Here is a 24,626-nt window from a genome sequence, read left to right on the forward strand (position 1 = left end):
ATTGTTGGTGGAATTGTAAACTGATCCAACCATTCTGGAGAGCAATTTGGAACCATGCCCAAAGGGCTATCAAACTGTGCACTCTCTGATTCAACAGTACCATTCCTGGGTCTATATAGCAAAAGATATCTAAAAAGACATCTAAAAAGAGGGAAAAGACCTATTTGTACAAAAAAATATTTATGGCAGCTCCTTTTGTGGTAGTTAAGAATTGGAAATCAAAGGGATTCCCATCAATTGCAGAATGACTAAACAAGCTGTGGTGTACGATTGTAATGGAATATTATTGTGCTCTAAGAAATGACAAGCAGGATGATTTCAGAAACACCTGGACAGACTCACATGAATTGACACACGGTGAAGAGAGTAACAGCAATACTGCTCAATGAAGTACTAGGAATGCCTTGGCTATTCTCAACAATACAATGATGTAAGATAATTCCAGGAGATGAATTATGAAGCATATTATCTGCCTCCAGAGATAAACCTGAGATTGTTTGAATACAGACAAAAGCATGCTATTTTTCACTCTTTTTAAATTTTTTTCTTTTATTCATCTTCTTGTCCAAAATGACTAATAAGGAAGTGGTTTTCATAATTGCAACCAAAAAGAAACTAAAAATCAATCCGTTTTACTATAAAATATTAGGACCAAGTGGAATCTGCTGAGCAGTAGGGTCAGACTTAGTAAGTGACCATAGCTTTAGAGCTGCCTTGAAGAGCCTTTTAAAGCCATCAGTGTCATCCTCTCATTTTATATACAAGGGAGTGAGAATGGAAGATTTTACTAATTTACCCATGCTCACAAGGGCAATGAGAAGTCAAACCAGGATGTGAATCCAAGTCATTTACCTCCAAATCCAGCATCCTGTCTGTGTACCACACTGTTAAATCTAGGTTCTCCCTTGTTTTTTGAAAGTTCTTCTCAAGCATTAACTGTGGAGATTGGAATAGACTATGGAGCAAGACTGGAGCAGTGGGCTCACACTGACCATTTGCTGGGGATTAAAGAATTGGGCGCTGTCCTCTGAGGAATTTGCCCGATAGAATTCAGTGCTTTGTTGGACACTGCTGCATTTCTAGCTTCCATATTTCTTTTGTGCTTGCTGGATAGTAAACAAGGATCACTATTAATAATAATTTTCTACTGCATGTCCAGGACAATCCATCCAAAGAAAATTGGAACTTCTTCTTTACTGGAGTCCAGTCCCATCAATTTGATGCTCATTTTATACAAAGGCCATTGAGCAGAATTAATGTACCCAAACAAATAGAGTTTGTCCTTGTAACTGATTCAGGGTATGACAGGAAACAAAAGGGCTGCCTTAATGGCCTCCTCTGGGAAATTTATTTTCAGAACATTGAGTTATTTTCTCCTGGCCTACGAGACTAGATTAAAATCTTGAAAAAAATAAACTTAGTTGTCTGTTCCCATAGAAATCACTTTTCAATGTAGCTCCATTTAAATTCTCTTGTAGTTGTTTAAGTCAAATAGTGTTATGATCTCAGGGCTATTCAGTTTGTTTCTATTTCCTTATACCTAGGAACCCCCTCTTAGCATGTGTTCCCTACTCCCTGAAGGAAAAATAGAGTTCAAGAGTTGCAAAGTGCCCAAAATCAAGGGACCCAAGAGCTTTATGGAATATCACTGCCTTGCTTTGTTATATTTCAGACAATTACGCCTGCATTCTCCTTTCCTGTAAAAGATAAAATAAAATAGATCTGGAAGATCCTGGCCTTAGTCTAGCAGTCAGTCTGAAGCCTAGCCTTTGTAGTATAAAATATTTCTAGCAGCACAGATTTATCCCCCCATCTGGTATGGACTGATAGCCCATACTCCCAAAGTAGCCTAAATTGAAATCTGGAATCTTCAATATATGTCTCATAAGGCACCCTTTTATTGTTGTTAACTGAAGAATATAGAGATCTTCCTCAGAAAGTCTTGTAGTTAGCATCCTTTGGGATACACATGGCTACTAGTACATCAAAATCCTTATTTACTATGTGACAAATGTTTACTGACAAATAAACTGAGGCAATGAGGAAGAAAGAACAGAAACTAGCCTTCAGAGCCAGTCACCATGCTAAGAACTTTACAAATATCATCTCATTTTATCCTCACAAAAAACCTGGGAGGTAGATGCTGCTATTATCTCCATTTTACAGATGAAGAAACTGAGGCATGCAAATATCAAATGACCATATCATCTAGGATTTTTTTTAATTAGACATGATATTATAATGTAGCTAAGGTCCCTTTTCTTTGATCCTATTTGACCACTGCTTGCTGTCAGTCATCAAGTCAATAGTATTTCACAGATAAGGATATTTCCTCCACTAGTACTACTTGTAACTATTCCTAACAATATACCATGGGTACCACTGTTGTTCTCGGTCTGTCCAACGGTCATCCCTTATCTTGCTACCTGAGCAGCCCAACACTCTAGCCAGTTGTCCTGAATGATACCTTTCATGCTGCTTTTTGGGGTTCAGGCTACCCTTGGTAACGTGCTGCATCCTGTTTTCACCCACCATTTCCCTGATGATCCCCTATGATTGAGAATCTTCAGACACTTAAATGAAATGGTACCAACATTACCTCCTGGATCAGCATCCGCCACATTCTTTTCATGTACGTTTCCTAGTAATTTTCCAACCACATCAGGTTGCCTCCAAATCAAATCAGCCAATTTTCATGCAGCATCTAATCTGTGCAAGGACTCAGCCTGAAAGTTCTTCCAGGATCTAGATGCAGAGGATTACATAATTTACATCACTGATTGACAAAGCCAAATATATGTAACTTTGAGAGAATTTAAAGAGATCCTGATTCTACAATATTATTCTTCTAAGGTTCACTTGGAAATAGTTCACAGACAAAAGAAAGCTGGCTCCAAGGTAGCTAAGGTTTCACAGTCATGATTAGAAAGGAATAATAATATATTTCAAGTTTTTTTTTTGAAAAAGGAACAAAATTTTCTTTGAAACTAAGCCAAAGGGTGTGATTTTGGGGGGGTTGCTAAGAGAGGGATTTTAGTCTATTTGATATATTACTTGAATCTGAATATTTAAGAAAAGTCCTAAGCTTTAAATCTATTAACTTTACTACCACTTAATTTTATGGACTTTGGGCTCATGGAATATTCAATATCCACTTCACTATTTGGGAACCCTGGTATCTCATGGAAATTTGCTTTTCTGCCTCAGTATTTTCTTTAGTTTCAGTTTTGCATGTTTTAAATATGATTGCATTAAGGGAAAAGTAATTACTAATGCAGAGTAAGTGCTATAGAGATTACTTTATTACAGTGCTAGTGTAGCTCGTATTAATATTTCTTCAAAGTTTCATCAAAGTCAAAATTTTGAAAAACCAGTAGCATTTTAAATGGAGGAGGGAAGTATGTTCACCTCATTTTCTCTATAAAACAAGAGCTGTATTATATGACTTCTAAAGTGCCTTAAATTCTGATATTCTATGGCTTTTTGTTAGAGGAATACTAAAAATAATTATCCTTCATTTACATTCTGTAAATTTATATATTCATTTACTGATTCAAGAAGAATTTTGTTAAGAGCTTTGAACATTGAAATAGTTCCAAGGGGCAGCTGGGTGGGGCAGTGGATTGAGCACCAGCCCTGAAGTCAGGAGGACCCGAGTTCAAATCTGGTCTCAGACACTTAACACTTTCTGGCTGTGATCTTGGGCAAGCCACTTAACCCCAATTACCTCAGCAAAAAAAAAAAAAGAATAGCTCCAGAAATGTGGGCTATCATTATATCATTTTGTTCAGCGTTGTGCCACATGTATTGCATGGGATGTGCAGGGAAGAAGGCCTGGTCCTTAGCCACAAAGAGTGATCCAATATTGGCACACAAGAGGGAGGGTTAAGGGAAAAGGTCATGGAGGGCTGACAGTCGGCATGCACTTTGGCAATGGAGAGTTCATCTCCTTACCTCAGTACCTGCATCTATAAAATGAGGGAGTCGGATTAGATTCCATCTGCAGTCCCTCAGAACTTGGGCAACAAACTGTGGTTTTCGGTTTCTTTTTGTAACGGTAAGATCCAGGGGCTGGGGCACTTCAGCCCTTGGGGACCCTTCTGAGGTCTGGCCCAAGGGGTGTACTTTAGGTGGGGTTCAGTGCAAGGGAGCATGGGAATGCCTTCTAATGAAAAAGGCCTCTACACTCACTTTCTTCAGCTTGTTAAACTCCTAACTCACACCAGGAGCAAATTATTTAGACTTTAGGTTTCTGATACCTGTTTAGTTCTCAAAGGAAGGAGTAAAAATCTTATTTCCCACACACACACACACACACATACACATGCACACATACACGTACATAAAAGACCCAGGTCATAAAAGTAACAGCACAGCCCACATTGACCCTGATAAAAACAGGATTCAGTAACTCCACAGGATCACAGAATCAGAGTTGTAAAGGACCCCAGTGCTGTAGCCCCAACTGAACCCGACAGATGTTTGTCCAGCTTCTGCTTTAAGTCCTCCAAGGAGAGCTGACCAATCCATCACCTCTCAGGATAGCCCATTCCCAAAACTGGGAAGCTTTGCTGGGAAGTTTTTACTGATATCAAATCTAAATTTACTTCTTCGCAATTTCTCCCCATGGGGTTTATTCTTCTTGTTATTCCATCAGTAGTACACATAACTAGCTACCACTCATATTTTATAATCTAAGCATTTTACATTTTAAAATAAATTTTACAATTTGCTAATTTTATAACCTATTCACAGAGGCCGATGCTTAAATCTCTTCAAACATAAAACGGTATATGGAACTACTGACTGAACATTTAACAATTCATCTCAGCTTTACACAGTCTCCTTCAAAGGTCATGTTTTCTCAGTCTCCTCCTCTTGTTGCTGGACATCTTTACCAATGAGGACATCCAGCAGTCAGCTTCCCACACGGGAACTCCAAAGTGTCTTGGATTCACAAGGTTCCCTTCAGTCGAGGCTTGTCTACCTTGAGGATGATCCTTGGTTTCCTGAGCAGAAAAGGAAATACAAAACAGAAAAGATATCCCAGGCAGGTTTACCTCATGGAGTCCTCCCTCTCCAGGAGCACCGTCAAAGTAGCAGCCATGAGCCAACATGGGGAAGGCTCAGAGGTACATGATGTCACCTGGAGGGGCTGTCTCGCCTCTGAACTGATACAATACCCACCCTCCTGGCTCCGTCATGAAGGTAGGGAAGGACCAAGAGACCACCTGGAGTTTCTTCTTAATGGCCACATGCTTCAGTCTTTCAGCTCTATACTACCAACTGCCTAGAAATACTTAGGAGGTCTGCAGTTCCCTAAAGCACAAGAGCTGAGACCCAGACACAGGCCCAGAGAGATAGGGAGAGACAGAGATGGAGAGAGTGCCCTGGCTCACTCTGCCAGCACCAGACCAGCTCCATCTGCCCTCTCAGGATCTTAGGTTATTCTAGAATCCTGGGGGTCTTTCTCTACTGCCATCTGCTAGAACCCCCACCATCTGTATTCTCTCATTAGGAGCCTATCATTACTTCTTGAGCTCCATTTAATCACTTAATATCAATTAGCTTTTACAAAAGGATATTCAGTTTGAAATGATAGTGTGAACAAAGACATGAACATTTCCCCCTCAACATCACAGAGGCACAATTGTGAATAGGTCAGTCCTTGGGGATGGTTGGTTCAAAGTTTAGCTACGTTCCTACGTAACCTTGGTTCGTCTCCAAATGAGATAATCACTTCCACATGAGTCTTCATCTAAGCTTCTGCTCACCTGGGGTCAGATGGGTACTCGGGAAGGCACTCCTCCTTTCTCAGAGCATTAGTATTGGCTGAGCCTCCCATCCTGGATCCCTGTGGCTTATTCTCTTGATGACCTCCAAATGAATCTCCTTAACAAAACAACAAAAACAAAAACAAAAAACAAAACAAAACAAAAAAACAATAGCAACAACAACAACAAACAAGAGCAAAGAACAAGAGCAGAAGCCAAATAAAGAGGTTTTCATGGGGCCACATGGCCTCAGAGGGGAGAAGGCTCTAAGCCTCTCCCCGGTGCCATTGCCTCTCCCAAGGTGCTGTGAATAAAGGAGTCATCAGGTGTACTTAAAAGACATGAAAATTGACGGAGGCTTTTTCCTCCCTAGCCAATCAAAGAGCCTCCTGTTTACCATGTGGCTAGCAGACTGGATCCAGTAGGATTTCTACCTGTGCTCCACAATTTCTTCAAGGTATTTGGCTCTTTAGCTTTTTTTCTACATGGGGAGCACTGTCCCAGGCACTCTGCATACATGCCAGACACCCATTACAGATAGACAGAGATGGACAGATAGATGGATGGATAGGGAGGTGGGGGTTGATGGATGAATAGAAAGATAGGGAGGTAGAGATATCTAGATAGGAGAGAAAAATCTATAAATGACAGACGGATAAATAGGTAGATGGGTAGAAACATGGAAAGATAGATGAGTAGAAAGATGGAGATAGGTACATGGATGGAGAAATAGAAAGCTCCGTAAGTAGGATAGAAAGATGGATAGATAGATAAATGATAAGTAGATTGAAAGAAAGGTACAAAAATATAAAGGTAGAGAAAGCTTTCCATGTATCACATACTGTGGGATGATTCTGCCTTTGATACACAACCTTTGAAAACTGGATTTCAGCAGCAGAAGGTGGGGATGGTATAGAAGGTGAGTGTAACAAACTGTGAGCAAAAGTGTAAAGGTGATAAAACACGGGACGGATCTGAAGTAGTCTACTCTGACTGGAAGAACTGGAAGGAACAGTAACATTAAATTAGACTCAAAAATTATGATGCAGCCAGATTATGGAGAGCCCTGTATGTTAGCATTCAGAGTTTGAACTTTTGGTCTTGGAATAATAATAACAGCATTTATGTAGTGCTTTAAGATTAGCAGAGTGTTCTACAACTATTATCTTGTTTTGTCCTCACAATCATATTAAGAAGCAGGTGCCTTATAGTTGAAGAAATTAAGACAGGCAGAGGTCAAGCAATTTGTTAAGTGTCACTCAGCTAGAAAATGTCTGAGGCTGGATTTGAACCCAACTCTGTGAGACCTGACCTTGTGTTTTGGGGGGCATTGGAAGCTTAACGTGGCAGTGATTTGTATGATGCATCAGAGTTTTAGGACTTTCGGACACTAAAATAAGACCTACATCGCTTAAATCCTCCCCATGGATCTGTGATCTTGTGCATGCTGACATTTTCATCCTCTTTTTTTTTTTTCTTTTTTTTTTTTTGCTGAGGCCATTGAGGTTAAGTAACTTGCCCAGGGTCACACAGCCAGGAAGTGTTAAGTGTCTGAGATCAAATCTGAACTCGGGTCCTCCTGACTTCAAGGTTGGTTCTCTACCCACTGCACCACCTACCTAACTGCCCCCATACTGACATTTTCTTCACCCAAAGATGAGTTGTCTGAGTCTGTGTGAGCATCTCTTGCCCGTATCCTTCCATAAGCTTGCCATTGAACCAAAGTGCCGAGGGCCTTCCTTTCTTGATGTCCCTGTCCCTGATCCTTATATGAGAATATCCAGGTGGGATGCAGGTTCCCCACTAGTTTATCCATTATTCTTCCCACATGACTGGCCATGTCTCTTTGGAGCCTTGACTTTTTCGTTGATGCTTTTTACATTGCTTCTCCTTTGCAATTCCTTGTTTATCGTGTGTTGAGGCATGAACCTTACATTTCCACTCTATCAGAAACCAATAGCAAGAAAGCAAAGATGAAAATACTCCCAAAATGACTGGAAGCTTTCTCTGAGGAACCTCACAAGGTCAGCCCTAGTCCTGTTGGAGCATCAGGGTCAGATGGCACTTCACTGGAAGGACTTGGAGCTGCCCCAAGGCTTAACCCCTCTTTCATTAGCAAAGGGAAACAAGCGCTTCCTCTTTCCCTGCTTTGCTGACCTGAAATTCCTCTTGATGGATGATGGCTGTCCTAGGAAGCAGCAATGGATTCTGCTAATTAGACAAATTGTTAGGCTGTCTGATATCCCCGCGTTCACTCTCCTTCAGAAACAGAAAACAGGAGGATGAGCTCAGCTAGCCCATCATTCAAATAAACTGAATCTGATCACCAAATTTGATTTTACCCTCTGGTTCATTGATCACTCTGCATTGGGTGGAGAATTCTAGCCGGAGCCCGCAAGCACTTTCTACCCTGTATACATAGCCATATCCCGTGATGACCCTCCGGGGGGGGGGGGGGAACCTAAGGGAAGTCCATGGAGCCAGGGACTCCTAGCTGCCATATCTCCTACACTCACTTCATATACCCAAAAGGCACACTCACCACCTCATTGTCTCCAAATACAAATAGCCTCCTTTTGGTCATTAAATCCGGCAAAATATTGGAAATAAAGTTCGTGAAGTCAAAAAATTTTCCATGGTGATAGAATAAGAAGGTTTTGAACACATATTTTGGGATATTGAGCTTTCTAGTTCTCTGGATTCTCCAGAACAGAGAATTAACTTCACCTGTATAAAAAATCCAAATGTTAGAAAATGTTTTCCAAAGTCTTAGGGTTGCTATGAGTATAAACAGATGGCTTATGTTCTGAATGTGGCACAGAGGATGGGAATAAGCCCTTAAAAAAGAAAATCATCAACAAGGCAAAAGTTGTACTTTCTTTAGCCAGATTTTCAAAATTACCTGCATTGAGAGAAGATGATCTAAAATCCTAGGGGGTAATTCCTTCTGTGAGAAACAACCCAGGGCTTCTTATTCTAAAGTACCAAGTGCCAAGATGGGCATTTCAGTGCTGGCTTTTACTGAAAGAGATAGTGAGGATTTACTCTGAGTATGGATGTGGCAAAAGTCATCACTAACAAGTAAATATGGCCCAGAAAAAGTGCTGAGTGAAGTCTTGTTTGTAGCTTTCTGCCCCAGAGGCCTCTGGGAAAGCCTTGCTCTGTCCAGAAACATGCCTGCAGAGTATGTATGAGGAGAGAATGCTTTCTGGACTCTTTTACTTGGACTGGCCCCAGCTGTCAGAAGGGCAGCAGGGAGCCTTGATGTCCTAAGGAGGCTGCCGTGGTCTGACTCAAAGGACCTGTCACTGGTGTAGCCAAATATAGAATATGGCCTCAGGTGCAGCCTTTAAGTGGCAGTGCTGTTGGCTGAGTATGGACTCCTGGACCATAATGGTGCTCAACTGGCTGATAGATGATGACCTTCTACCCTCCAACTCAGAGCTGAATGACTCTTCTTGGCTAATGGGATATGGCTTCTTGGTGCTTAAAGAGGCACATTCACATTTGTTACTTATAGAAAACACTTATTATCTGTGTTGAATGAATTATGTCTAATGCCCTTTCTGGGATTTACTAATTAGAGAAAAGTTTGTTTACATGTTAGCAGGTAGGTGGTGCAGTGGGTAGAATTCTGGGCCTGGAATTAGTAAGATCTGAGTTCAAACCCACCAGCCTCATGGACTAGCTTTATGAGCCTGAGTAAGTCATTTAACCTGTCTGACTCCATTTCCTCAACTGTATAATGAGCTGGAGAAAGAAATGGCAAACTACTCCAATATCTCTAGCAAGAAAAACCCAAATGGGATCAAGTAGGGGACATGAATGAGGACACAACCAAAAAAAAAAATCAAAATTTATTATGTTTAGCTACTCAAAATCACTGACCCAGCTCTGAAAGCTGAAGGTCATCACTGCAGTCTCTCAAATAACTTGGAAAGCCTTCACAACTTCTGCTGCTCTTTTACCTAAAGAACCTTGAAACCCTGAGAGCGAAACGAGTATAGTTATTTCAGACTTCTCTGATTTCTTTCTGGATACTAAATTGAATCTTTGAACTCCAAGCTTGATAGGCCACGTCCCTCCAACAACTTGGAAAACCATCACGATTTCTGTTCTTTTACCCAAAGAACCTTGAAACTCTGACAATAGAACAAGAGTATAATTATTTCAGGCTTATCTGACTTCTTTCTGGATATTAAATTAAGAACTTTGAATTTCAAGCTTGATAGGCCATGTCCCTCCAATAACTTGGAAAGCCATCATGATTTCTGTTGTTCTTTTACCCAAAGAACCTTGAAACTCTGACAATGAAACAAGAGTATCGTTATTTCAGACTCTTTCTGGATATTACATTAAGAACTCAGAATTGTAAGCTTGATAGGCCAGGACTGGAAGGGTGATGGATTAGCTGTTGCCAGGAAGGACGCTGTGCCAGTGATGGGAGCTCTCTGGCGGAAGGACCCATAACAGAAACAGGTAGACTGGACCCAACTACATGCACTCTGTACCTAACTCCAGTTGAAATGTATGGGGCAAACAGATCATGTTTATCCTGACTTTGTTACTTCAGTGGTGCCAAAATACTTACTGCCAATGGCAATTTTGTATTTAGGCTTTCATGGGCATTTATATTTATAGAGCAATTTCTGCCATAGAATAAATTTAAATTTGTTTCTTTTTTATAAAAATATGAATCACTTTGCCAATTATCACCAGAAATTGTCCAACTAACCCAACAAAAGGGTAAATCAGGAGGGAATGAGGTTCAGCACACAGAATCTGGGACAGCACCAGATGCTCTTGCAGAGTAGGTCATTCCCTACTAAATTCTGACACTGAGTTTCTAAATTGACACAACATTTTCTTACCTCTCATTATTCCTATCTTCTGTATCCTCATTTATTGCTACTAGAATAATTCAGACACTTACCATCCTTGGACTGGATTAACTGGGCCTCTTTCCCGTAGCCAGTCTTACTAAACCCAGTTTTTTCTTAGCATCTCTTTCCAACCATTTCCTGTGCTTGTCCCTTACCCATGCTACCCCATTCCTCTTAGCTCCATGATGGCTTCTTATTTCTTGTCTCCAAAATCCTTATTCTGTGTTTTAAAACACTTCCTCGGGATACCCTGCACGCCACTCAGCTCGTATCTTTGCTTCCTTTCTTCATTTGCCCCGAGTTCATTTATCCAGTGTTTCTTTCCTCCACGGACTTCCCATTTTGCTTCCCTTGACAGGGCAATATATGCCTAGATAACCATCCCTTCCCATTCTACCAAACTTTCTTTCTAGTTTTACTTAAACCATTCACATTCTAATTCTGCGGCAATTTCACAGGTTGATCAGAAATCAATTATTTTCCTTGGCTATTCCTCCTGATCTACACACACATCAAATATGTCTTTATCCCCGCCTTTCAATCCTAACCTATATTTATTCTTGCCTCATATGTCATATCAATACCATTCGGTCCATTCATTTGTGGTTTGAGATTTTTGTTGTGTTATTTCCATGTCTACACACTTGAACATATTTGGATCGGCTCTAAAGGGGAGATATGAGAAGTATATTAAGGCAGCTAGGTGACATGGTGGTTAGAGTACTGGACCTGGAGTCAGAAAGATACATCTTCCTGAGTTCAAATCTGGCCTCAGATACTTAACCTTATTTACCTCAGTTTCCTCATCTGTAAAATGAGGCAGAGAAGAAAATGGCAAATACTCCCAGTATCTTTGCCAAGAAAACTCCAAATGGGGGTCACTGAGAGTCAGATATGACTGAAAGAACTCAACAGGAAGAACAAAAAAGAGTAGTGTGTTAATGTCCTAGTATTTTGCTACAATCTCTCCCTAATTCCATCCTTCATGAAGATTTCAAAGGATGGTGATGGTGGGAGGGAATGAGGAAATGAAACAAAAGTGGGGCACTAGGTGGGACCTGAGACAGAAATAGCCCAAAACTTAAAGGATCTGTAATTTGGTCACTCTAGGTTCTGACACAGAAGGAAAGCCTTCTCTACGGTAGAAGTGGTTCTTGTATAGTTGTTATATATGGTTGTATTATATTATATTCAAAATATTCGTGAATTCATCATTCTTCAGCCAGATTAGTAATGAGTTTGACCAAAACTGAGTTGGACCAAGGGTCAGACAAGTCCATCACCAAGTTCAAACTCAACAGCTCATCCAGATTGATAGATTTTATATTGTATGAGTATAGTCTTGGAGAAACCAGAGTCATCTCCATGATCCAAGGAGGCATCAAAAGACTTTACTAGCAGACGCAGAAATATAGTTTCTAAAAAAGAAGGTTTCAGGAGCTGGGAGACCAGAACTCTCCTTGTCCTTTCTGTGACCTTTCTCCTTAATCCACTCCTTTAAAATAAAATAGAAAAACCCACACAATTATTTAAGCATTTTCTTTTTTTTATTATGAATTTAACCTTCAATAAACACCACAAAGAACAAAAGACTGTAGAAGAAACTATAAACTTCTATTATGTATCATTTGTTTTAAAATATGTATATATTAAATTTGATAAGTTGGCAACATAATTGTCCTCTTCTGAATTTGTTTCCTCTTCTGCATTTTTATGCTATGTGGATGTTCATTTTCTGTCTTTTTCATCTCTATCATTTTTCACCAGCTCATCATTTCCTCCCACCCACCTCCCACCCTTCCATCCTCCCTTGTAACAAATAAGTATAGCCAAGCCAAACAAATCAACACATTGACTGTGTCTGAAAATAGATGTTTCCTCCTCTACCCCTCATCTGCCACCTCTGGCAAGAGATGGGAGGCCAATTTCATCATCAGTCTTCTGGAGTCATGATTGATCGGGGACTCGCTCCTTAACACCTTCTGCTTCTCCGTCTGAAATGAGGCCCTCTGCCTAATGTCCTCCGGCGTCTCTGACTGCTTCTTGATCGGGCAGCTTCACACGGCTAGTTTCTGAGGTCAGTTTCGAACTCGGGGAGACTCATCTTATTGACTTCGGGTCCAACGCTCTACCCACGTACCCGCACTGTCCTAATAGACTTCTCAAGCCTCCCTTCTAGAAGCTGATCTAAATAGATTTAAGTGTAAAGACATGGAAATAACAGCATACACACCCCCACAGAAGCGATGGAGGCTGGAGGCCTGGCATCCAGTGCAGCCCTAACTCCTGCCCTGAGACCAACTCCTATTGCTGTCAGGTCTGGGGACTTTTTAGGGAAAAGGAAGGATAGCCATGATTCACTGTTCTTTCAGAATCCAAGGAGTGCTGCTAGTATGGAGGAGATGCACTCCTACTATCCAGTCCCCAGTGGCAAGCTTTATATTTAAATGAAATCAGTCACCATGACATTGTTAACATTAAATACATTTGTTTAACCAGGCAAAAGCAACAATAATATTTACTTATTAGAAAGTGAAAGCAAGAATGATCATGATATCACATGACAACCTAGAATTCTACTCTCACCTCAAAGTACACAGTGTCAGTTAGGGAGGGTAAGCGTACAATTATGAGAAACATGCCAATAGGAGGAGCAAGGCTGTCTGTTAGGCGCCTCACAGTATGGGATGTTCCAGGTCCCTTTGGGACAATCTGCCCTCCAAAAAGCTGCTTCTCTGTCAGCTGGACTGTACCAATCTGCTTTACGAAACCAATCCCTTTAGGAAACCGAACTGCTTTACAGAGCCAGTCCTCTGGCTCCTGAGCCAATGAAGCAGTAACAAGTTCTCATAGTTCACAGACACCCCTTAAAAGGGCCCTGAGAAAGTGAGCTGTCTTCTAGCAAAACTTAAAAATCAACATTGCGCTTTTTAGTGACAAGAAGTTCCCATAAGCCAAAGAATTGCAACACTAGGGTAACCCTTTGGGCAATGCTGATAAATCTAGTCAGCTTTTTACTCAGCAGGATTCTGCTTTTCTCCAGTGAGCTTCAGGCAAAGCAAAGCCCAACCTCTGATAAGAACGGGTCACAGCATGCCCCCGGAACTCAAGTCTTATATTACCAAATACCATAATCTACTTGCACGGCCTGCAAATATATCAAATTCAGCAAGGGCACAGTTGAACTTGACTCTCTTCCGCTCTCTCTCACAAAATCTATTCTTCCTCCCAGCTCATCTATTTCTGGTGATGATACCCTATACCACACCCCTATAGATTCCACTTCCATAAGACCTCTTGTATCTGTTCCCTGCTTTCCACTCCCACTGTCAGCTCCCTGGTTCAAGTCTATTCATTACCTGTTGCTGAGAGGCAATGTGCTATAGTTTAAAAAAAAAAAAAAAAAAAAAAAAGGCACAAGAATTGAAGGTCAAGGGAAATCTAGACTGCGGTCCTGACTCCTATGATTACTAGTTGGCCGTCTTACTGGCAAATCAACGAACCTCTCTGAGCTTCTTTGCTCATCTTAAAAATGGACATAATAATGCTGGTCATCCTAACCTCACTGAAATCTTGGGAGGATCCAAGGAGATCATTTATATAAAGCAACTTTTATATATATATAAATGTGTGTGTATATGTATATATGTATTTGATCATATTGTTGTGCCACAGTCCTGACCCAGTTTCCCTAATTGTCCTATTCAGTTTTTCTGCCTCAGGTTATAACCATTCCCTCTTAATGTTTGGTGGGATAAAGGTCTTTCTCCATTTTAGACATCATTAGAATATCAGGAGCCTCTCCAGTACCTTCCATTATGTCATCCTAGGTGCCTCCCCCTCCATTAGGTCATCCTAGGTGCCTCCCCCCATTAGGTCAGCCCCATCCAGGTTCCTTCCCCAGTATGTCATTGTTCTTGTTACCCTATAAAAGAATCTTGTATCCGACATTCAGGGCTGGATTCTTGGAGACGACAGTCTCATTCAGTCCTGGGACCAAACCATGGATCCATTTGGTCCCAGTAAATCTCTCCACTTAATAAATTATTAAATACTCTCTAATCTCTATCTTGCTCAGTTTTGCCGGCATTACATTATTAGGGAAATTTCACCTTAGAGACAGGAAAGCGAATTCTTGTTTATCAAAGAGTAAATGAACTCAATCAAATTTTTATTTAACACATATTGTCAAAGCATGTTTTTATGCAGGGTATCATGCTGTGGACTGAAGATATAAAGATGAAATGCCCTCAATAAACTCATTCCATATGGGAAAACAATATCCTAGGGACCCTCGAAGCCTTTAAAGTAGGCAGTGACATGGTCAGAACCTTTGCTTTAGGGAAAAAAACATTTGGCAGCTATTGGAGGATAGATGGGAGAGGGGAGAGAGTGGATACAGGGAGATAAATTAAAAAGTTATTTTAATAATCTAGGAAATAGGGACAGCTGGGTGGTGCAGTAAATAGAGGCCTAGCCCTGAAAGCAGAGAAACCCGAGTTAAATCCTGACTCAGACATTTAATACTTACTAGCTATATGATCCTAATCAAGTCACTTAACCCTGATTGCCTGGCCAAAATAAGTAATTGCTTTGTATTGGGAACTTCTTGTTGTTATATGTATGATGTTGATATATCAACTTCTTGTTGATATATGTATATGTATTGGGATTCTTCTTGTTGTTCAGCTGTGTTTGATATTTTCTGACCCTGTGGACCATGGGGTTTGCTTGACAAAGAAACTGAGTGATTTGCCTTTTTCTTCTCTAGTGAATTAAGGCAATCAGAAATGAAATGGCTTGCCCAGGGTCACTTAGATAGTTACTGTTTGAGACTGAATTTGAATTCAGGTCTTCCTAACTCCAGATCCAGGGCTCTCTATGTTAAGCCACCTAGCTGCCTCCTGGGCAGACGGGGGTGAGTGACTTCCCAAGCTCACACAGCTAGTAAGTGTGTGAGGTCAATGGTAACTCGGATCTTCCCAGTGCTCTATCCACTAAGCCATCTAGCCACCCCAACTTAGATTTAATAACTTCTAATAGTAAATCATCCACAGAAATAGGTCTAAAGTTCACAGGACAGAAAAGAAATACACAGAGATAGAATATTTATAACATAAGTGAAGGCTGTAACTCACAGTGAAAGTATTTCTGAAAAGATATGACCGAGCACTAAAGATCTTCTGCTTCTATATTTGATGCAGTGTATTGGAATTTCTGGTTACGTAGAAAATGCAAAGTATGTTGGGAGACTCAAAAAAAAAAAAAAAAAAAAAAAGAGCTGGGGAGAAATTGGGAAGAGGCATAAATGTTTCCTGAGATCTTCTCAAAGCCATAAAAAAACAGAAAAGGATAAAAATCCCAAACATATAAAATTATTCTTTCCAAAATAAGCAATAGCAAGAGAGAGAGAGAGAGAGAGAAAGGAGAGAGGGAAGAAGGGGAAGGAGGAAGACAAGAAGAGGAAGGAAGGAGGGAAAGAGAGAGAGAGAAAAACAGATAGTGAGAGAGTGTAAAAAATTTTTAAGTTGCATCTTTAGGATACAGATTTTTTTTTATCTGAAATATTTATCATCACCTAATACACAAAGCACTAAAAAATGGAAAGATACTGCCTAAATGAGAGCTATAATTAAGTTCAATTAGAGCTCCCAGTCGTGGCCTTGAAGGACTTGAAAGAAAAGTTCAATTCAGTTAAGTTGAATCAATATTTATGGGGTACCTACTATGAGCAGAACACTGTGCTAGTTGTTTTTTTGTAAGGCAACTGAGATAAGTCATTTGCCCAAAGTCACACAGGTAATAAGTGTCAAATGTCTGAGGCTGAATTTGAACTCGGGTCCTACTGCTTCCAGGGTCAGTGTTTTATTCAGTACACCACATGGCTGGCCCCCCATCTTTTTTTTCCCCACTTTGTTTTGTTTTGTCGTGCTAGTTATTTAAGAGAAAGACAAAGATTATCTAAAGTGGAGTTCCTTCCTCCTAGAGTTAATGATCCAGAACAGGAATATAACATGTAAATATATATTTTTTTAAAAGTGCCTAAGAGCAGTGTAAAGTATTTCATGTAGTGTGAAGAAGAAGAGATTATTTCCATCTGAAGATATCACATGAGGGTTCACAGAGGAAGGAATGTTTATATTGGATCTGGAAGGCTGGGTAGGATTTTGCCAAGAAGATATTGCAAATACTAATGCATAATAAATATTGATTGATCAACGAGGAGGCAGAAGGAGTGTTTCAGTCAGGAAAAAGAGAAAAAGTATATGTGTTAAAGAACACAATGAATGAATACATAAATACACACACACAGAGAGAAAGAAGGGACAGTGAAAAGTCCAGTTTGCTTTCCCCAGGAATAAGCTCATCACCTAAAACCTCATCATTATGGGGATTGCTTCAGCTTTGCCACTTCCAAACTTTCCTTTATCCCTTCAGTTGCCTCTGGCCTTCTGACTGGAGAACTAGAGGGCCAGGCAAAAAACAAAATAAAACAAAAACCCAAAGCCTCCCTTTATAGAGAACTCAGAACTCTGGATAACCAAGTGGCACAGTGGGCCTAGAGTTGGGAAGACTCACCTTGCTGAATTCAAATTCAACCTTGGACACTTAATAGCTGTGTGACCTTGGGTGTGCTTCAGCTTGGTTTTGACTCCATAAACCTCGTTGTCCTCTGATGCTTCTACCCTTATCTTCAGCTTCCTTTTGTATTTTGCCTTCCCTCCTTAGATCATAAGCTCCTTGAGGATAGGCCCTCTTTTTCCCTCCTTGTGGGTACCCTCAGTGCTGCACAGAAGGCCTAGCACATAGTAGGACCTAAAGTTTATTGACTACTACTCCTACTGACTGAGGTGTGCTGGAACCTGAGCTTAGAAGGTGGCTTGATGCCGGACTCTATTTGGCTTCGAATGCTGGTACGGACACGAGCTCCATAATGGCTACACTACGTGGTGAATGCACCTGGTGCATTCATGTATACGTCAGAACCTCCCTTTTTTACAGGGGAGCAGGATGATGGGGGAACGTAAGCAGCCACTTAGAAGGATTAAGAGGCTCAGAGCTGTTTGACATTTCAAAATGAACTCTGGATTAAAAGGAGGTGGCCATCTTGGGACACTCAAGGAGACCTTGAGCAGCATGTAGACGCCATTAGCTCCCTGGTTTATTGTCTTTTCTCTTAGCACTCTCCTCCACTTCCTCCTCCCTTTAAGATTTCTAGAAAGGATATTATCTCACCTCTTTCCCATTCCACTCTGAACAAATGAGAACTCTATCTCTCTGTTCCCTTTGATGTGGGTGTGATCCCTTTAAGATGCCTTTCTTTCTGATGCCCAACCCCTCCTAGTTGATGTGAATCACAAGGTCCTTGATTGATAATTACAAATCCTGGTCCCTTTGAATTCCAGTAGAAGATCCGGGCCTGTCCCAGCCCCATCGGATCTGAGCCAACTTGGGGCTACACCCACAGGCCTCACTAGCTAAATCTCCCATTATAAAAGGTTCAACTTGGGACTCCCTCTTTGGAGGTCCCAAACATGGCAGCCTTACGCCTGGCATGCCAGGACCCTCTGTCCACTGGAACTCTGTGTCCGGTGCACTTCTTATCTCTACCTATTTCCTTAACTAGACTTTAACCTTACTTCCAAACCCCATAATAAACCTCTTTTATCAATCTAGCTTTTCAGGTCAATAAATTCTGTTTTTGGACACTCTCAAGCCGCTACTAGACTTATTTAACTCCGTATCCTTGCTCCGAATCCAATGGGGTTGCAGGGGGACTCCATTTGACTCCCTGTACCCCGAACCTGCCACTAGACCTCAATTAAACCCTAATTTCATTTAGGTACCCCATATCTATCCCTCATCAACCTTCAAGGATCTTCTCTCCCTTACAAGTCTTTCTTGGATAATGAACACATTTCGTTGGTATGATGGACTCTATTTTATTTCAGATTTTTTTTGCTGAGGCAATTGAGGTTAAGTGAGTTGTCCAGAGTCACACAGATATTTCAGATCCTTTTATGGGCCTCGGGGTCAATTGTTCACATTAAACTATGTCATTTGAAAAGATTGAGAGAGTAGATGCTATGAAAATTACAAAAAAAAAAAAAAAGAGAGAGAGAGAGATTCCTACTATTATGCTATAGGAAATGATGAGCCAGGAGGACTTCAGAAAAACCTGGAAAGACTTACATGAACTGATGCTGAGTGAAGTGAGCAGAACCAGATAAACATTGGACACAGGAACAGCAAGATTATATGATGATCAACTGGGCTTAGTTTAGCTCTTCTCAGCAATGCAATGATCTAAGACAATTCCAGAAGGCTCATGATAGACAATGCTGATCATATTAGAGAAAGAACTGTGGACTCTGAATGCAGATTGAAGCTTTCTGTTTTCAGGATTTTGGGTTATTTTTTGTTTTTTTTCTTCTTTGTGGTTTTTCCTTCTATTCTGATTCTTCTTTCACAACATGACTGATGTGGAGCTATGATTGCAATGATTATACGTGTATAACCAATCTAGAACAAATTGTGTGGGAGAAAAATTTGTAATTCAGAATCTTCTAAAAATGAATGTTGAAAATTATCTTGACATGTTATTGGAAAAATGCAATACTATTAAGTGTGTGAGATAATGCAAAATATATATATATATATATTCTTGTTCAAACCTTTTTTTATGCTCCTGATAAGTAATTGTATAATAGTCTGAAACAATCTCTCACTTGGCAATAATCCACCATATGACTGTTTTAGAAGCCAACCACTCCTGGGATCTGGAACTTGGGATATAGGGCCACATGATCCCTAATAAGAATATTAGGACATGTTGGAAGTAACTACAAGGTGAATGGGTAAAGATGATGTGACTTAACTTTCCCTTAAAGAAAGGGGACCACACAGAGGGAGAAGTCAGTTCAAACTCTTTCACCAATCCCTTACTTACTACTTCCATTGGGCCCCAATGTTTGTGTTTCTTGTCACTTAAGTTTCTCTCTGTTCCACCGATCTAGCTTGCCTTGATCCTCTCTTAAGATTCTGCCCAAGTCTAGCCCTGCCCCCAAGGAAAGAAATTCTTCCTCCTTCTGTTCCCTCCTGCCCCAAAGCATCTCCAAGGACCTAGAACTGGCCAGAACAATCAGTACCTTATTTCAGCTACAATTCACATTCATTGGTGGCAGGGAATCTGACCTCCCACCTGTAACATTGTCTCTAAACTCTGTTACTTTGAACTTCTTACTCTCTTAAAGTCTTGTTTTCTCTATTGGGGATGTATTGGGGAGGTGAGGATTGAATCGGTTGTTTTCCTGTAGTTACAAAGGTGGAGGAAGATTAATTAAGGAGAGGAGGAAATGACAGGTAAAGATGATAAATGTTGGAGGGGAAACCTGGGACACTAGTGTATTGTTGGTGGAATTGTGAAATGATCCAACCATTCTGGAGAGTGATCTAGAACTATGCCCAGAGGACTATCAAACTGCATACCCTTTGACCCAGCAGTAATATTACTGGGTCTGTACCCCAAGGAAATCATAAAGGAGGGAAAAGGACCCACATGTACAAAAATGTCTGTAGCAGCTCTTTTTGTGGTAGCAAAGAATTGGAAAAGGAGAGGATGCACTTCAATTAGGGAACGGCTGAACAAATTGTGGTACAGGAAGGGAATGGAATATTATTGTCCTATAAAACACGCTGAACAAGCTGATTATAGAAAGGTCTGGAAAGATTTGCATGAATTGATGCTGAATGAAACAAGCAGAACCAGGAATATATTGTATGCAATACTAGCAAAAATGTGCAATGATCAACCGTGAAAGACTTGGTTCTTAGTGGTTCAGTGATCCAAGGCAATCCCAACAAACTTTGGACAGATAATGCCATCTGCATCCAGAGAAAGATCTAAGGAGACTGATTTTAAATCAACACATGTTAGGTTCTCTTCTTTTTTCTGTTTCTTTTCTCTCTCCCATGGTTTTTCCCTTTTACTCTGATTTTTCTCTCCTAACATGATTTATAAAGAAATGTGTTTTTAAAATATTTTACTGCAGAATCAAAAAAAAAAAAAAAGTGAAAAAAGATTAGTCATAGAAAGTTACTATGGCAACAGTAAATAAATAATTTTTTTTAAAAAGAGACAGGAAGAAGACTGAAGGAAGGAATGGCAGGAGAGAGCAAGAGAAGGAGGAGAGGATCGAAGAGACTAAGAAGCAATGGGAAACCTAATAGACGAAAGGAAAGAAAGAAGGGACAAAACAGGGGGAAATAGTTTTGTAAGGCTAACAAAGCTCTTTTCTTGCCAGAATCCCATTACATTATTGTCCCCATTATACATTATATTATTGTCCTCATTTTACAAATAAAGAAACTGAGGCACCGAGAAATAAAGTGACTTGTTCCTGCACACACAGAAAGTGAATGTCATTGCCAGGATTTAAAACCATATTGCATATTGCCTGACTTAAGGGCAGCGAGGTGTTCCAATAGATAGAGCACCAGCCTTGCAGTCAGGAGAACATGAGTTTGATTTGGGCCTCATGCACTTGACTTTACCTCAGTTCTTCATCTGTAAAATGGGCTGGAGAAGGACATGACACACCATTCCAATATCTTTGCCACCAAAACCCTCAAGGGGATGGTGGAGAGTTGGACACAATTGAAATGTCTCAACATCATCTCTGGATGTCAAGTCTAGTGCTCTTTGTCCCACAGGAAAGATAACCCTAGAGGTAAAGGAGAGGTCAGGAGAGCCAAAGATTGAGTCTTGGCCATCTTTTAGTTCCAGATCGCTGTTTATGTGGACTGTGGCCTTTTATCATGTTACAGTGAATGAATAAATACTACGTTCCAGTTAACTGATTCACCACTGTCCTCTGGCCAAAGGGCTCTCTCTAATCCTCATCCTCCCAGAACCTCTATCTCTTCTTCCTATCTGCACAAGAACAGAAAGCCCAGGACATCCCACGTTATCAGGGGCTGGTGTGCCGATCAAATGACTGAATTAGTGGAATAAGGACAATCATCCACCAGTGGAAAGATCATCAACTGGACTCCAGGGGTGTGATTAGAGTGTAAATCACGAGTCTAAAAGTGTTGTTCTCCGTACTCCCAGGGAGCCATGGGATGACCCTCAGCAAGGGATGAGTGATCAACCAAAGGATGCAAGGAGGAGCTCCGGGTCTTGTTTTTTTCCCCTCTCCATTCCATCCTCAGCAAACCTCTCCAAGCGATTTTTCTCAGCTCAAATCTGGCTATGTCACTTCCTTCCTCGATAAACTCTTGTATTGTAGCTCCCAGGGCCGAATTTTCTTTTCTATTTCATTCCTTCTCTGTTCCTGTATAAATTTTATTCCACACATGGTAAAACCCAGCGCCTGGCACATGGTTGTTGGCCCTTGTTCTCAGAAGAGGACCCCAATGTGTGCCAGGGACTTGGATTCCAGCGGGGGAGGAGGAATCGAAGCCGGTGACTTGGCGCAGCGCTGAAACCCAACTCATGAGCACGTAGTAGGTCCTTGGTGAATGCCCCCACAGTGGCATGTCAGTAACTTAGAAATAATCCCCATGCACTGACTGCAGATATTTTTATCCTCAACATGGAGGGTAAACTACCCATTTTCTAAATGAGGTTTGCCCTCAGGAGAGGATTGATTTTCATACGCAGGACGCACGAAACCGTGCGACGTATGGAAAATGTATTATAGGGAAAGGAGATGGATGTTTTGAGGGGGGCGGGACAGCCGGAGTAGCCCGAGTCAGAGAGCTCCGAACGCTGGCAGTTATTTACTGGGCGGGCTTCTTCACCTGCAGAGTAACGGGTCTGTACTCAACGACTCGCACTAAAAGGGTTTGTATTAAGTGACTCCTTCCGGCCCTACATCGGGGCCCTTATGGATGCTCCGGAGCTCAGTTTCTTCGGCTGTTAAATGGGATAAGTGGGACTCTGTGCGAACCGCCTTCCGCGGCCTCGGGAGAACCCAGGCGTTTGGGAAGTTCTAGACTCGGGTCAGGTCGCGGCGGAAGTTCCCAGCCCGGCCTCGGGACAACGTGGCAGGGGAGCTCCTGCCTCTTTAAATCCCGTGGCTTTCCGAGGGGCCGCCCTGGGCCCCGCCCCCGGAGGGTCCGTGGTCGCCATGGCCCCGCCCATTGTGCGCGGGCTGCCGCCTGGCCCCGCCCTGATCCTGCCCCCGAGCGCCGCTGTCGCCACGGCCCCGCCCCTACCCCGCTCTCCCCGCGGTGTGGGCAGGCACTCGCGGGCCCGGCGCCTGCGCGCTGGCGGCGGCGGCGGCGGCGGCGGCGGCGGGGCCGGGCTTGCGGGAGGAGGGGCGGCGCTGCCCAGCGCCCGGAGCGAGGGATCCGCGATGAGCGGCCGCTGCGGACGCCGGCCTCTCCTCTGAGCCGGTTCGCTGCCGGGGGTCCGCGCGGGGAGGCGCCGGCCATGGCGGAGGCCGGGGAGCCGGGACCGAGGGGAGCCGCGGGCGGCCCCGCCGACGACGAGGACGAAGAGCGGGAGCCGCTGCTGCCGAGGCCGGGCCGGGCCGGGCCGGGCGGCGCCGTGAGGGTGCTCGGGGGCTCCGAGGGAGACGGCGGCGGCGCTGGGGACGAGGAGACGGCGTCCGACGGGGAGGAGGAGGAGGACGAGCTGCTGCTGCGGCCCGGCGGGGAGGCCGCGGGCTCCGGGCGCGGGGCTGGGAGACGGGGGCGCCGCCGACGCTACGGCCCGAGCTCAGGTAACCCGAGGGCCGCGCGACGGCGCGTTGGGGGGACCGCGACGAGGGGGGGGGGGGGGGGGCCCCGGGCCCGGGCCCGGTCGGCGCCGGCGGGCGAGGCGGGGCGGCAGGGCTCGCGCGGGTTCCGAGCCCCCCCCCCCTCCCCCCCCCGGTGAGGGGCCTGAGCCCGCCGGGACTCTGCGTGTGGCCGACAGCGGCGTGGGGATGCTGCCTCTGTGCGGGAAAGCGGGTGCCCGCGCCTGTGACAGAGGGGTCCGTCTGGTCCCCGCGGGGAGCCTCGGGCCCCAAAGCTCGGCGCTGCACGTGGGGAAGGGCCGGTTGTGTGAGCGTTGTCAAGGAGACCGCGCGCTGGGGGGGAGGGGGACAGGGCGAGGGTGGACAAAAGTGAGCATCCCCCGGGGCCATCCCGGCTGTGTCAGCAAAGGCGCGCGTGTCTCCGGAGCTTGCATCCATTTGCCATCCCTGGGGGAATCTCACACTTTGTAAACATAGATAAGTTGTGTTCGGCGGGCTGCGGCTGCTTCGCGGTCGTTCCGCAGCGTGTGGTGGGGGATTGAAGCCCGGGAGCGCGGTCCCGGGGCGTGCGGGTGGGATATCGCTGTGGAAAACTTCCCCCTTTGTGAGAGCCGGCCTGGAAGGGAAGGGGCTGTGCGTGTGCACGGCTGCAGTTAGAGAAGCCTCGGGGGGGATTTTAGGCTTTGTGAACAGCATCCAGAAAGTGTGTGAGGAGGGGGGAGGGAGGGGACGAGTTTGAATTAGTTTGATGTTTCAAACTTTATAATCGAGTCAAAAAGTTTTGCTTTTTGTGTGTGGCTTGAGGAGGACGCTGATTGGTGTCTTTTTAAGCAAATCGTCAGTCAGTGATGATAACTGACAGTTGTGCAGCCCTACCCCACGAGACCGACTCCACTTGGCACCTGAATTAGTTTTCTTTGATCGTCTGTTCGATGGGGTAGCAGTAACCTCCAGCCTCCTACCAGCGTTTTCTAAATTACTCGCCACGGTAGATTAGTTGGAGTTTGGGGAGCAAAATGTGGAGCCTAAAGATATTGTTCCTTTCCAGAAAAGTTAATGTGGAAATTGATATACACCTAAATTTTTAGGTGTGGTCCTTTTTTGGCGTTGAAGAAAGGCCCCATGGCCTCTATTTTGCTTCCAACTTTCCCCTGCCAGCTTCTAGAGAGTCATCAGTTTAACCAGGGTGTTTCCTCTTCCTGGACGTAAACAGCACTGTTTTC

At 43.1% G+C, this 24,626-nt stretch overlaps 1 protein-coding gene across 3 annotated transcripts in view; it reads left to right on the plus strand.

Annotated features, from left to right (window-relative positions):
• Positions 1-24,626, plus strand: part of PI4K2B (phosphatidylinositol 4-kinase type 2 beta) — a 100,936-nt gene that overhangs the window by 33,585 nt on the left and 42,725 nt on the right. Inside the window, exon 1 of one of the 3 annotated variants that reach the window (XM_031943059.1) lies at positions 23,022-23,388. The exons of 1 other annotated variant lie outside the window; for it this stretch is intronic. In XM_031943059.1, the coding sequence (XP_031798919.1) occupies positions 23,097-23,388 (292 nt within the window). In that variant the 5' untranslated portion in view covers positions 23,022-23,096. Of the gene's footprint in view, positions 1-23,021; positions 23,389-24,626 lie in introns of those variants that run through there. One more of the 3 variants, XM_031943057.1, reaches the window with a different exon arrangement.

The sequence above is a fragment of the Sarcophilus harrisii genome, chromosome 6, assembly GCF_902635505.1.
Source record: "Sarcophilus harrisii chromosome 6, mSarHar1.11, whole genome shotgun sequence".
In the NCBI taxonomy this organism is placed as follows: domain Eukaryota; kingdom Metazoa; phylum Chordata; class Mammalia; order Dasyuromorphia; family Dasyuridae; genus Sarcophilus; species Sarcophilus harrisii.